The sequence below is a fragment of the Anneissia japonica genome, unplaced genomic scaffold (assembly GCF_011630105.1).
Source record: "Anneissia japonica isolate Jap-2015-1 unplaced genomic scaffold, ASM1163010v1 scaffold288155_len217153_cov186, whole genome shotgun sequence".
In the NCBI taxonomy this organism is placed as follows: domain Eukaryota; kingdom Metazoa; phylum Echinodermata; class Crinoidea; order Comatulida; family Comatulidae; genus Anneissia; species Anneissia japonica.
This window is the reverse complement of record NW_022685867.1, coordinates 99,225-111,985: the sequence shown is the minus strand read 5'-3', so window position 1 is coordinate 111,985 and position 12,761 is coordinate 99,225. Positions and strand designations below refer to the sequence as shown.

The 12,761-nt window shown below is 34.4% G+C and overlaps 1 protein-coding gene across 1 annotated transcript in view; it reads left to right on the top strand.

The window, feature by feature from the left end:
• Positions 1-12,761, top strand: part of LOC117113109 (low-density lipoprotein receptor-related protein 6-like) — a 47,777-nt gene that overhangs the window by 27,899 nt on the left and 7,117 nt on the right. Inside the window, exons 7-19 of the mRNA XM_033256355.1 lie at positions 1,441-1,694; positions 2,611-2,751; positions 3,535-3,827; positions 4,137-4,363; positions 4,793-4,977; positions 5,106-5,309; positions 5,930-6,052; positions 7,066-7,265; positions 8,219-8,412; positions 9,369-9,562; positions 10,581-10,781; positions 12,162-12,287; positions 12,662-12,754. Of these exons, the coding sequence (XP_033112246.1) occupies positions 1,441-1,694; positions 2,611-2,751; positions 3,535-3,827; positions 4,137-4,363; positions 4,793-4,977; positions 5,106-5,309; positions 5,930-6,052; positions 7,066-7,265; positions 8,219-8,412; positions 9,369-9,562; positions 10,581-10,781; positions 12,162-12,287; positions 12,662-12,754 (2,435 nt within the window). The remainder of the gene's footprint in view (positions 1-1,440; positions 1,695-2,610; positions 2,752-3,534; positions 3,828-4,136; positions 4,364-4,792; positions 4,978-5,105; positions 5,310-5,929; positions 6,053-7,065; positions 7,266-8,218; positions 8,413-9,368; positions 9,563-10,580; positions 10,782-12,161; positions 12,288-12,661; positions 12,755-12,761) is intronic.

The following is a 12,761-nucleotide window of genomic DNA, read 5'->3' as shown; positions in this document are numbered from 1 at the left end:
ATGAAGTTTGGCAAAGTCGGTCACCAATGACGTCATTGAGTGACCTCGTTGTTTCTTTTTCAAAAATGACACTTTAAACTCATTTTTTCGTACAAAATCAATTTTATTCGTAATTTATGACCAACACTTGTGTTTATAATATATTTATAAATATAAACACACTGTAGTTTATAAAAATTGTCAGAATAGGTGGCAGAGGCACTTTAAGATGTACCTATATATGGTTATAATGTGATGTCATCATTACCATATATAGTTAAGATGTACCTATACAGTAGAACCCCTAATTTACGTACGGCACGGGCCCAGAGCCGTTCGTAAATTCGGGTATTCGTAAAATCAGGGTTGACCCAAATTCCTATATATTTGCACTGATACTACTTACACTGGCATAAACTAGGCCTAGGCTAGGCCTACAGGCTTGCGCAGTTAAGTCTGAGGGGGCCTAGGCCTACAGTTGGCAGCTTCTAGCATTCTGATCCCACTCTAGGCCCTGCACAAATTTGTTTTTATCGGACATTTTTACCTTCTTAAATACCTAGATCGTGGATTTTATTCCAACACAACTTCCATAGATACTTGTTTATTATATATATTGATCATTCAATAAAACAATCAAGCACTATGTTGAATTTTAAAGCTGAAAACGATGTTTGAAAGAGAAGTAAAATTTGTCGCATGCGCATGTGTGAAGCCATAAAAAACACTGACTTTGAAGAGGCCCGTTAGAGGGCCTCCTTCACTTGAGAATTACATAGTACTGTATAGTATGGTGTGTTGTGTTTATGCATGGTAATAACAGGTACAATTCAAGCGGGTTTTTTTTTTTTTTAATCTTTCGCTTCAATTTTTATGACGTCATCACCTTTATATTACGTTCGTAAAATCGGGAATTCGTAAAATTGGGGTTCGTAAATGAGGTGTTCTACTGTATATGGTTATAATGTATTGTCATCATTACCATATTTAGGCATTACACATGATTTTCTCAAAATTTGATGGTGTGGAAAAGGCATAGTCAAATTTGTTTTCTAACAGAGTACAAGATATTTTTTGTGTGTATTGGCAACAGAACTTTTAAAAGTTTGTTACAAAGATATAATGAATGAATAAATATTGTGAAAAAAGTACCAACAAATTAGCATGATCTAGTTGCTAACAATTAGAATTATTACATTACTGCATTGTATAAAGTAATTTCTATAATTAATTCCTATTTAGTGGAAGATAATGCCAGCCAAAAAAATTATTTAAGGGGGAAAAAAAAATCTGTGAATACTCATTGAATTATATATTTTATCAATTTTAAATTATAAATTTTGAGTATTCACCAAATAGACAACACAAATCAACTGTGTGCCAACCATTTCCACTCAATTCAACACTTAGCGTTATTAATGTTATCTGAATAATATATATATATTTTTTTTCTTTTTGTAGATATATGTACTGGACTGATTGGGGTGAAAATCCTAAGATAGAGCGTGCAGCATTAGACGGGAGTCACCGTAAAATTCTTATAAACACATCACTGAATTGGCCCAATGGTATTGCTGTCGACTACGAACAACGGAAAATATACTGGGGTGATGCTCAAACCGATAGGATTGAGCGAGCTGACTTGGACGGTAGAAATCGTGTGATTTTGGTTGACTCTTCAGAAACCCCCCATATATTTGGTTTTAGCTTACTTGGTATGTAGTTTTTGGGGATGAAAATCCGTTTCTCTGTGCATGTCATTCCTTCCCGAAGGAACAATCCAAAAATATTATCGAAATTCTTTTGGTGTAGCCCTGGCGTTTCAGTTCCAACAGTCCTCAGATTTTGTTTAATTCAGAAATACTTTTTATTGTGGAAATTTTTTAAAATCTAAATTTACTTCAATTTGTTTTATTCAATATTAGCTCAACAACACAAAAATTAGAAATACAGAATACAAAGAAACTGAAAAGAAAATGCTTAGCTTTAGCTACTCCAGCCTGCCTGTGGAAGCTTGACCAAAGTTTTTCAAATCGAAATCTTGCAGCAAATGTAGATCAAACAAATTTTACGAAAATGTCCCTACCCTCAGATTGTACACATTTTAAAGGAACAAAAGGCTGTCCTACTGTTTATTTTATTGATGATTGAAAAATAATATACTAAGAAGCAAGAATGGTTCCACTAAATCTTTATTGAGGGAATATCAGGTGTAGGCCTATACTAGCTATTGCTTTGCTTTTGAAGACGAAATTATCATACAGGATTTTTGCAAACATTCAAAATTAAAACTGCAAATACTCATTGAATTATATAATTTAAATTTACTTTGATTTGTTTTATTCGATATCAGCTCAACAACACAACAACTAGAAATACAGAATACAAGGAAAAGAAATGAGAATGCAAGTCATCTTTGTTGATGTCTGATAAACCCTCTAAATCCCAACACAGGATATATTTCTGGAGTTTCCATAGACATATAAACACATTTGATTAACTGTTAATTCAAATTAGTAATATACTTAAATTAGTAAACCAAAATAACTGTATAACTTGATCAAATTTTTAACATTAAAAAAAAGTAAGGTATATTATTAATAATGTACTTCCTATGCTTGTCCATCTTAGGTGATTATGTATATTGGACTGATTGGCAGCGGCGTTGTATTGAACGTGTGAATAAATATACCGGTAAGGACCGCGAACTGATCATCGACGCACTCCCGGATTTGATGGGCCTCAAAGCAATCGATCTAACAAAGAAATCAGGTAAGGTTTCAAATCCATAATGGTACTGGTATTTAGAATTTATAGCTTGATATAAATGTCAATGTCAGTTAGCTGATTGAATTTCATATGATTTTTTATTGATGTTTTTTCATTGTTATGCATGTATCTTTTTGCAAACAGTGACACATGCAACCTATAAATCAAGGAAGCCAATTTATTAAGAATCAATGTTTTGTGTGTCATCGTTTAACCCCTCTTATCATATTAATTAGGTTAAGTTTTGGGTTGAGACCAGAAAATGCAACAAAAATGAGTTTCATACCTAACTAGCGTATATTAGACTTAGGCCTCATAAAGGACATCTAGGGAGCTAGGGGTGTTGGCCTAGCTAGCATTTTGATGAAATGAAATTATTTTAGAGGGCCTTCAAAATTATCAACATTTCCACAAGTGTACATCAGTACGATTTTTCATGACAATCATCTATGTGTGTATATCAGCAGCTTTTTTCGTGGTTGTGACGATTTTTGACTGATATTTTATTACTATTTAAAAATCTTACGCCATTGTTTACCCACTCGCCCCCAACCTATGTTTTGTACGCTTGTTAAAAAGTTGATAGTTGTGAAAGACCCCTTCGAATGTCATTATGCTTCCAGAATTATAATTTCCATGTCAAACCTCTTAATTAAGAGGATGGAGTATTAAGAAAATTACTCAAAATTGTTAAGGTTGGTTTATATCTTTGGTGTAAGCCTCAGTGTAAGGATGAATGTAACTAAATATAAGTATACACATTTTTCATGTGGTGTCTCTTATTAGGAACGAATCCTTGTAATGAGGAAAATGCTGGATGTAGTAATCTGTGTTTTTATAAACATGCCGCGGTTGTTTGTATGTGCCCAACTGGGTTGGAGTTACATGCAGATAAGAAGACTTGCATCGTACCTGAAGCATTCCTTGTGTTCCTGCGGCAAAACATCGGCCTTCGTCGCATCGCGCTGGAAACTAACAACAGCGATGTTGCGATACCAGTCGTAGGGGCAAGGGAAGGGTCTGCCCTTGATTTTGACTTTGTTGGTGATAGAATATATTGGTTCAACAGGAAGACAAAGGTAAACAATTTTATCAATTTTCAAATTTTACTAAACTGGGATTTAATGTGTCTTGCAGTTAAAAGCCATTTTAAGGATAATTTTTCCGGATTTGGAAAGCAAAATGAATAAATAACTGTCTAGTTTTTGAAAGTGTATTTGACTTAAGGTTTATATAAATGGAATTGTTACTGGATATATATTTACCTCAGTGTGTTCACATTTCAAATTATGTAGTAATCAAATTAACCACAATAAAGTACCTTATAAACTACTAATATTTATTCCATATTTGTAGTAATAATCATAAGAAAATGTATTTTCTTACAGGAAATAATGACCGCTTTTATGAACGGGAGTGGGTATGAAATTGTCATTGAGTATGGGCTTGAGTTCCCAGAAGACATTGCTGTTGATTGGACGGGCAAGAACCTGTACTGGACAGACACAGGCACCGATCGTATAGAAGTATCGAGATTGGATGGCTCATCTAGGCGCGTGTTAATTTGGGAAGATGTAGAGGCTCCGACTAGCTTAGCTCTTGATCCAGTAGCTGGGTAAGTAGTCACATATACAACATATTTACCCTTTTTTCACAGAATGGCTACGAACCGTTACGGATAGCTAAACATATATGTGTACATGTATTCGTTTGCATGCAAAACCTCTCTATTTTTCACTTTAAACATTTGCTTAAAAATCTGGTTGAATATTTTTTTTTAGCCTTTTTTTACTTCCATTGGTGATTTTTAAATATACAGGTTTCCCCCTAATTTGAAGACCAATTGTGGGACTGGGGATTGCAAGGTCTTTAGCAGCTTTGGCCTCTGTTATTAATAATAATATAGAAAAAATACATTTGTCAATTTCGGACAACAGAGAAGTGATCTTTACTTAGAGGGAGAGTCTTTAATTGGAGGGTCGTTAATTAGAAGGAAACCTGTATTTTTTAGTAGTTGCAATATCTTTTGTTTCTTAAAAAATAGATATATGTACTGGAGTGAGTGGAGTACTCCATATCGTATTGCAAGAGCACATATGGATGGGACAAACCGGAAGGTGTTGATGCTTGTTGAGGGGCGTGCCAATGGACTTACCATCGATTATCAGGCCCGTCGGCTTTTCTGGGTCGATTTGGATCTCAGCGAGATTTATTCATCGAACTTAGATGGTGGGTGTTTTCTGAGATTTAATTCATACACACATAAATATCTGCATACTTTTAATTAGTATTATTTGTTTTAGATCTGTATATTTACATTATTTTGTATAATAAAATTTTCTTTAATTCTTGTTCAGGGAGTAATAAAATTCAGGTGGTACAAGATGGCATAACAAATCCTCTAGGACTTACCCAGTACAATGAATTCATTTACTGGGCTGACTTGTCAGCCATGACAATTGAACGTGCGAACAAGACCAGTGGAGCGGGACGCGAGATCATTCAAGGCCAACAAGATCATGTACTTGATATCAAAGTTTTCCACAAGTCTCGTCAAGCAGGTAATTTTTTGGTTGAACTTAAGATGATTAAAAATAAGCATTAAAATTATAGCGAGTCAATTAGCTCAGCTGTTAAGGCAGGGCAGCCACGGCCAAGAGTCATTACGACGCTGGTTCGAGCGGCACACTCGCCAATGGTTCTGGTAGGCTCAGTGTACACAATGTGCTCATGTGTTCTTCAAAAAACCCAGTAATCTTTTTCGAGGCACATGAGCCTACCACATTGTACTGGTCCATACACATCTTTTGTGGACAGACGAGGTTTACTGGGGGTCTGAGACACAAAAGGCCCTTAGTGGAGAATGAAGTTACTTTACAAGCTAGTCCACACTTTAAGTGCTTTAAAACTTCCTTTATAAAATGCTATGTAAATCTAACTACATTATATTCTAAAAAAATACGACAAATTTCTTTATTTTTATGAAGACAATTGAATTGAATTTTATAAATGCATACATAAACATACTGTTATCAGACATTTATTCATTTATTAGAACTACTAGCTTCTTTGGGGATAATGAAACTAGTACCCAAAAGGAAAAAAAAAAAAGGATGTTTTATATTTTTAGGTTGACAAGTGGTTCATGGTATTATTATTTTTCTCATTTCATTTTGTGTAGGGATTAACAAGTGTAATTCCCACAATGGCGGTTGTTCTGATTTGTGCCTTGCACATCCGGATGGTTTTCGGTGCAAGTGTGAAGCACACCACACATTGAACTCGGACAACACTACCTGTTCAGGTAAGTTCAAATTAAGACAAAAAAATATATTAAATATAATCAGTAAAGTAAGTTAGTTTCTGCTGTCTGCTCACATCCTCAATTATTGCTGCCTAGTTTTTCATTAACACTCAGCCCGCCAAACACGGAGATCTCAGTGGTTGGTAAAGCAACGCTTGTCTGCCAAACACGGAGAGCTCTGTGTTTCAGATTTTTTTTTACGGAATCCGATAGATAGGGTAATTACCGACATGTACTAACAATTTGAACATTATATTCAATCTGGACCGTAAGTATTTCACTATTTGTTTGCTTACCTTAGCGTAGAGCGGTATTGATTTATTTTCACAAAATTGCGATTATCTCTGCTTTGTTGTGCGAAATTGCGTAAATCTCCAAAAGTGAGTCATTTTCATTTTACTGTTACGGGTCACAAATTGTGATAAGAATGAAGTGTTTGGTACCATTGTAAAGCTAAAATGTTTGTAGTTTTTGCAGTATTCCCTACATGTCAATCTGATTACATATACACTTTCAACGAGCTTGGTCTAGTTTAGTCCAACTATTATGTAATCCAAAGGTATTTATAATGAGAATGTGATTTTGAGATCAGGAGAAATTTTCTAACCTGTTGAGGTATAGTATATATTTACTACTTACTTATGTAAGTATATATTACTACCTACTTACTTATGCTGATGTGCACATAAGGCAGCAACAAATGTTTTTCATTGTCCTCTGTCCTGGGCTAGCCATGATATTTCTTTTTCTTTTTCCCATTGGTCGGCTTTCATTCTAACCCCTCGACAGTGGTAGATTACTACCAACTCTCTTTCGTTCACCCAAGACTTTGATTTCAACATTCTCATTTGTGTCTGTTCCTTTTTTTTCATGGTAGCAGTGCTAATGCTATGCACAACTTTCTCAGGATTGTTTGGACTATTATCTCTCTGTCCTCTACCCAATGATTTGTTCATACTATAGTATATACTTAAGATATCTTCATTAATGCTATTATTTTTTTCTATCCCCAGCTCCTGAAGCATTCCTGATTTACAGTCAAAGGGACACGCTGAACCGAATGTTATTTAACTTTGAGGAACCAGATATTGTTCTTCCAATCAGCGAAACCCAGACCGTGAAGGCGGTTGAGTATGATTTTGAGGCCGAAATCATATTCTGGATAGACAAGAAGAACAAAAAGATAATGCATGCAAAAAGCAATGGTATTTCCGTAAGTAAACCACCATTGGTACTTTTTTATACAGAATTCTGTTGGCCTATAATGTAATTTAATCTTTAAAAAAGGGGAAAAAAAGCTGAAAAATAATACTTATTAATAGCTTACTCTTTTAAACAACTTTTTTTTAGGTGAATCATTATGTTGGCTTCAGGCTGATAATATGATTTAATAACATTTTATAAACAACACATTTAGAGTCAAGACTTTTGGAAAGATTGTGTATTATTCAATTTGTTTTATTGCAATCTTCAATTTAAAACGTAATTGATTTTGTGATTAGCCACAGGAATGGATCTATTACTTTAGTTAACATGATTTCTTTGGTGAAAGAACCCAGCTTCGAAAATGCGAACAAAAAATAGAATTACCTGCATTTGCTTTAAGAATAATGTTGATGTAACAAAGGTATTATTGTTAATAAATGTGACAAGGTCTTCAATGCTTTATAACCAGTTTGCATTAAGAGACTGGGAGCATGGGAAAAATTCCGATTTAACACTTTTGCTGCGTGCTCCTGGTACTGCCGGGGGAATGAAAATAATTCTTTTTAAAATTGTTCCTGTACTGCAGGCGCCCTCTATAGTTGTTTCTATGAACTGGAGGTGATTTCTACTGAATTGAGTAATGACTAATTGTTGTGAAAAACTCATCTTGCAGCGATTTTTTTTTCACGATTCTGCCGACAAACATGGATTTTTGTCTGTTTTAGAATAGAATGATAAAAATAATTCAAACTATTGATTTTTTTTTTATTCATTTTCAAAGATCCATTGATATGAACCCAAGATTTTGAGATTGGAGGGCAGGCACTTTACCATTAAAACCACAGCCCAAACTTTCATCTACATAGTAATGTTTTTTTATTTGATAAACAAATATATATGTATATAACCTGAAATATTCTGAACATTTGCTAATATATCTTCTTTTTTTTTTTACACTAGCCCAAACCACTAGTTTCAGGCAATGATATTAGTCCTTATGACATGGCCTTTGAACCATACAGCAAGCTGATTTTCTGGACCTGTGATTCTTTCAATCAAATTAACGTTGTTCAGGCGAATGGAACAGTGATGGGAGCCATCGTCCAAAAACCTCATCAGAAACCAAGAAGTATTGCACTGCTTCCATTGAAAGGGTGAGTTATTGTCAGTTTATCATTTAGTCGTTCAATAACTCTGTAAATTATCCAAGGATGTGTGATCGGCTCTGGCAAAACCTACTGTTTGTCGCAATTTCTAATTTCCGACAAGCACCCAAAACGTTGAATCAGAATTTTGAACATTTTCATGTTTTTTGCATTTTATAAAAGAAGATATGTTAAAGAATATTTCCGCAAAATATAAATCACTAAATAAAACTGAAAAGTATATTAAATTATAATTCTTAATAAACTATTGATTTTAGAATCTTTAGAAGCTCTTTTCTCAAAACCAACATGGCTGATATTTAATCAATTAAATATTCTTAACTTTACTGATACTCAACCGATTTCCATCAAATAAACACTTTTTTTAAGAATTCATGCAGGTTGCAATAACACCAAAAACTCAATCTTGAATTTTTCCTGCAAACGGCTGGTTTTGCCAGAGTGGGTCACATGTTTCAAAGAAGATAAATACTACTGTCTTGTTGGCCTTAAAAACATTTGCCTTACCATTCATTATTAGTTACGTTAAAGCACTGGTGGCAAAGTGATGGCCCGTCTCCCATCTTTGGCTAGAAAAATTAAGGTCAAAACTGAGCATAAAGTGGTATTAAAGCAGTGTGAAGGTTTTTGCAAGCACACTGAATGGAAATATCAATTTTTCACGACAGGTTTGCTTGTAGCCATCATTTTGGCCCTCTGACCAATTTGTATGCCCTCCCCCGTATTATAGTTATTATAGCTTCATATTCTAAGAGACGTTTGCATATATGTGGCGGTCATTGTAATGATGGCTGTATTCGACTGGTTCTTTTGTTGGCAGCGAATGTAATACAATTGGCCTGTGGGCGCTAACCTCAAATTAATATCGGATCAAATCTGATCTGCTACTAAGCCACACGTTGGAATAAAAGTTTTTTTCTTAATTGTTGAAATTTAAATTCTAGGCTGATGTTCTGGACCAACATGCAGGAGGGCAAACCTACACTGGAGCAGGGTTCTCTAGATGGATACACTAACCACCTAGAGCTGATCAGCACAGGCCTATATGAACCTGGTCCAATCACGGCAGATGCAGATTCAAACCGAGTCTACTGGTTTGACCACAGGTTACAGGCCATTGAATATGTTGATATTACTAGTGAGTAATTTCATTTCTTACCTTTCAGACCTCAATTTATGATTGACCTATCTGCAATAATTATAAATATATAATAAATAACAATCAAATAATTATTAAATAAGTACTTGTATTCACCACAATGTACCGGTACTGGTTTGTTTTTTTAACTGAATTTTTAAATGTTAATATTGTTGCCCTTTCCCCTCTCTCATTTACTCATTTTGGTGTTTCCAATTACGCTGTAATTTTAGTGGTTAGCAAATTTTTAATGTCTTGTGCAATGCTTGGATTTTTTTGGCATTTTCCCCCTTATTTATTGTGTATAATAATACATAATATAATAATAACGAAGCAATAAATTAGTTAAATAAATTTAATTTGTATTTTATATATGTTGAATATAGTTATTTTTTAAGATTTTTTTTTGTATATCATGTAATTCAGTCTCGGCTGCGATTTTGATATGAATAAAGAATAAAGTAAAGTAAGTTTTATCGTGCGATCATGACATTGAAGTAAATTTAATATGTTGGTTTTTATATAGCGCTCTAAACAACAAAGTCTCATTGTACTTCACATTATTACCCCCAGTGCTATTTACCCCAAGCCATTAGAACGATGTCTGTGAACCAATACTCATTTTCCTGAGGGAGAATTCCATAATTTACTGCAAGAATATATCTGCGAATTGCTACTCGAACATCCTAAGTACCCATTTATACTTCTGGTTTGGGGCGAGATACCATGGATAAAGAGTCTCTCTCATTGATTTGCAATTTGCACAGCAAGGGTTTTGGAACCCTGGACTTCAAAGTTGTGATTTCAAGCCACAACTGTTGTTCCAACCACTTCTATGATTACATATTTATGTAAATTTCTTAGATATTAGACCAACATATGAAAGATTATTTTTAGTTGTTGACTGTTTTGAACAAACGTGCACTTATTTACTCATACCTTGGTTTTTTTTTTAATATTAAAATTTTTTTTTTAATATTAAAATTTTTTTTTTTAATATTAATTTTTTTTTTTTTAGGTGGTACTCGTTCTCGTCCAGTCAGTGATAATATCGTGAAGGTTGTTGGCCTGACCGTTTATGGTGATTTCATCTACTGGGTGGATAAACATATGAAATGTATAAAACGTGCCAATAAGAACTCGGGAGATAATCAACAAACAATGCTAGGACGTATGGACCTCTTAACTGATATACTCGCTGTCAAGAAGCCCACAGACGGTGAGTACTACTTTGCTAATTGTCATTGTCATTGTTTTCATCATCATCTTCTACTTTATAGACCTTATTACTAGGTATCCCAATGAAGCCATTTTGAGTGTATACAGTTTTCAAAAATTCGTGAGATTTGTAAAAATGACCTGACATTGATGTTGAAAATACTATACTCATTGTGAATTTTTACCAATAAAATTTATATATTTAGAAAAAGCATGTTATAGTGTTTAACGTAGTATTTGATGAGTAAGTGCGATTTTAAAATGTGTTGAAAAACCTGGTGAGCCGAATTTGCGTGCATAAAAAAACATTGGGAAACCCCCTTTCCAACTTCGCTTGATGACCGTCAAAGCTAGCGGAATGATTTTTTTTGCATGTTATCAGGCTTTAAACAAGCTTTATTTTGATGTGTAAACCGTCTAAAATTTATGTGTTCATCCACCATAAAAAACGAAATTAGTGACAAAGTTCGCATTTTGAGCGATTGTTCATGAACAAAACCAATCGAAAATACCACTAAATTAAAGCTGGATCTTATTTATATCTGAAAACCTATCATTTAATAACATATTTTGCATGGTCATTCAGCGAAAACATTTTGAAATATGGTGAATTCGGGAGTAAATACAATTGAAAACATCCGAGACCACACTATTGTTTATTCGGTAAAGCTTACTTATCACACATGTATTAATCATCAATCACTACCACTTAAAACCAAATTTTTACCCCGCTGCAAAAATGGATGGTTCCAATTCGCCCACTGCTCTGCATGTGTTCGGTTGCTGTCGCAGTGCAATGCGAGAGAGCAGGCATAGTTTGTATGATACAAGATAAAATATGCAATTAAAACTAGCAGATTGTTTTTAATTTGACGAGTTTATTCTAAAAAAAAATGCACACATAAAACTCTATAAGATCTTGGGGTTTTGTGAAAATTAGACATTTTATGTTATTACTTTCAAAGTTATGCCCTCCAAAAGAAGAAGAATGACCCACTTTTTCGCATTCAGACCCCCTTTTTTACCATCTTTAAAGGGCCGTAACTTTTGAACGGTGTATTGGATTATAATAATTTAAACTGGAAAATGATCAGTGCAGTGAGTTCTGTAGATCTAATGTTTACAGAATTCAAAATAATAAAATTGAATTTTCTCATTGGGATACCTATTATTACAATACCAATCATTCCCTATCCACTCGCTTCTTTATTGTACTATTACTTCAATGCAAATTCTTAAGTAACATGCTTTTTGGATGTGATCAGATAGTTTTGGTGTGAAAAAAACGCACCAAGACTAGATGTGCGCAACTACTCAGGTAGTCCTTTTAATGCAATCATGTTTAATAATGTTATTTTTTTACATTTGTGTTTTAATGTAGCTTCCCAGCCCTGTTCTTTCAGGAATGGGCATTGTTCCCACTTCTGCATCCCAACTGGGGTAGGCACTGCCCGCTGCTCATGCCCTAGCCATCTGAACTTACACGAAGATGAGGTACAGTGCATTGGTAAGTCGTCATTTCTTATTTTCACATAACTTTTCTATCCTTGAGCGGGCACTAATTTGATATAGTGGCTTTATGTGCAAAATCTTGCTTTGTGGCGTTGGTGTAATCTAGATCTAGGCTAGACCTCGAAGGCCTTTTGCAAAAATGATTTACTTATTAAAGAACTAAAAAGACAGGAAAAGGCAACACTTAAATAAGTCATCATCATGTTTACACTAGATTTTTATATCTCTGACAAATGTCTACCAGAACTTTGGGGAGAGGGGGGGGACAGAGTTTGGAGGAAGGGATTAATCCTTTGTATTCACCGGAAATGGGTAAAAAATGCTTTGTTATTACATCACATTGGTGAATTATTATCCTGTGTTTTATAGAACCTCCAACTTGTGCTCCAGATTATTTTGCGTGTTTGTCTGGTAACGGGGAGTGCATTCCAAAAACGTGGTTATGTGACACGGAACCTGACTGCAATGA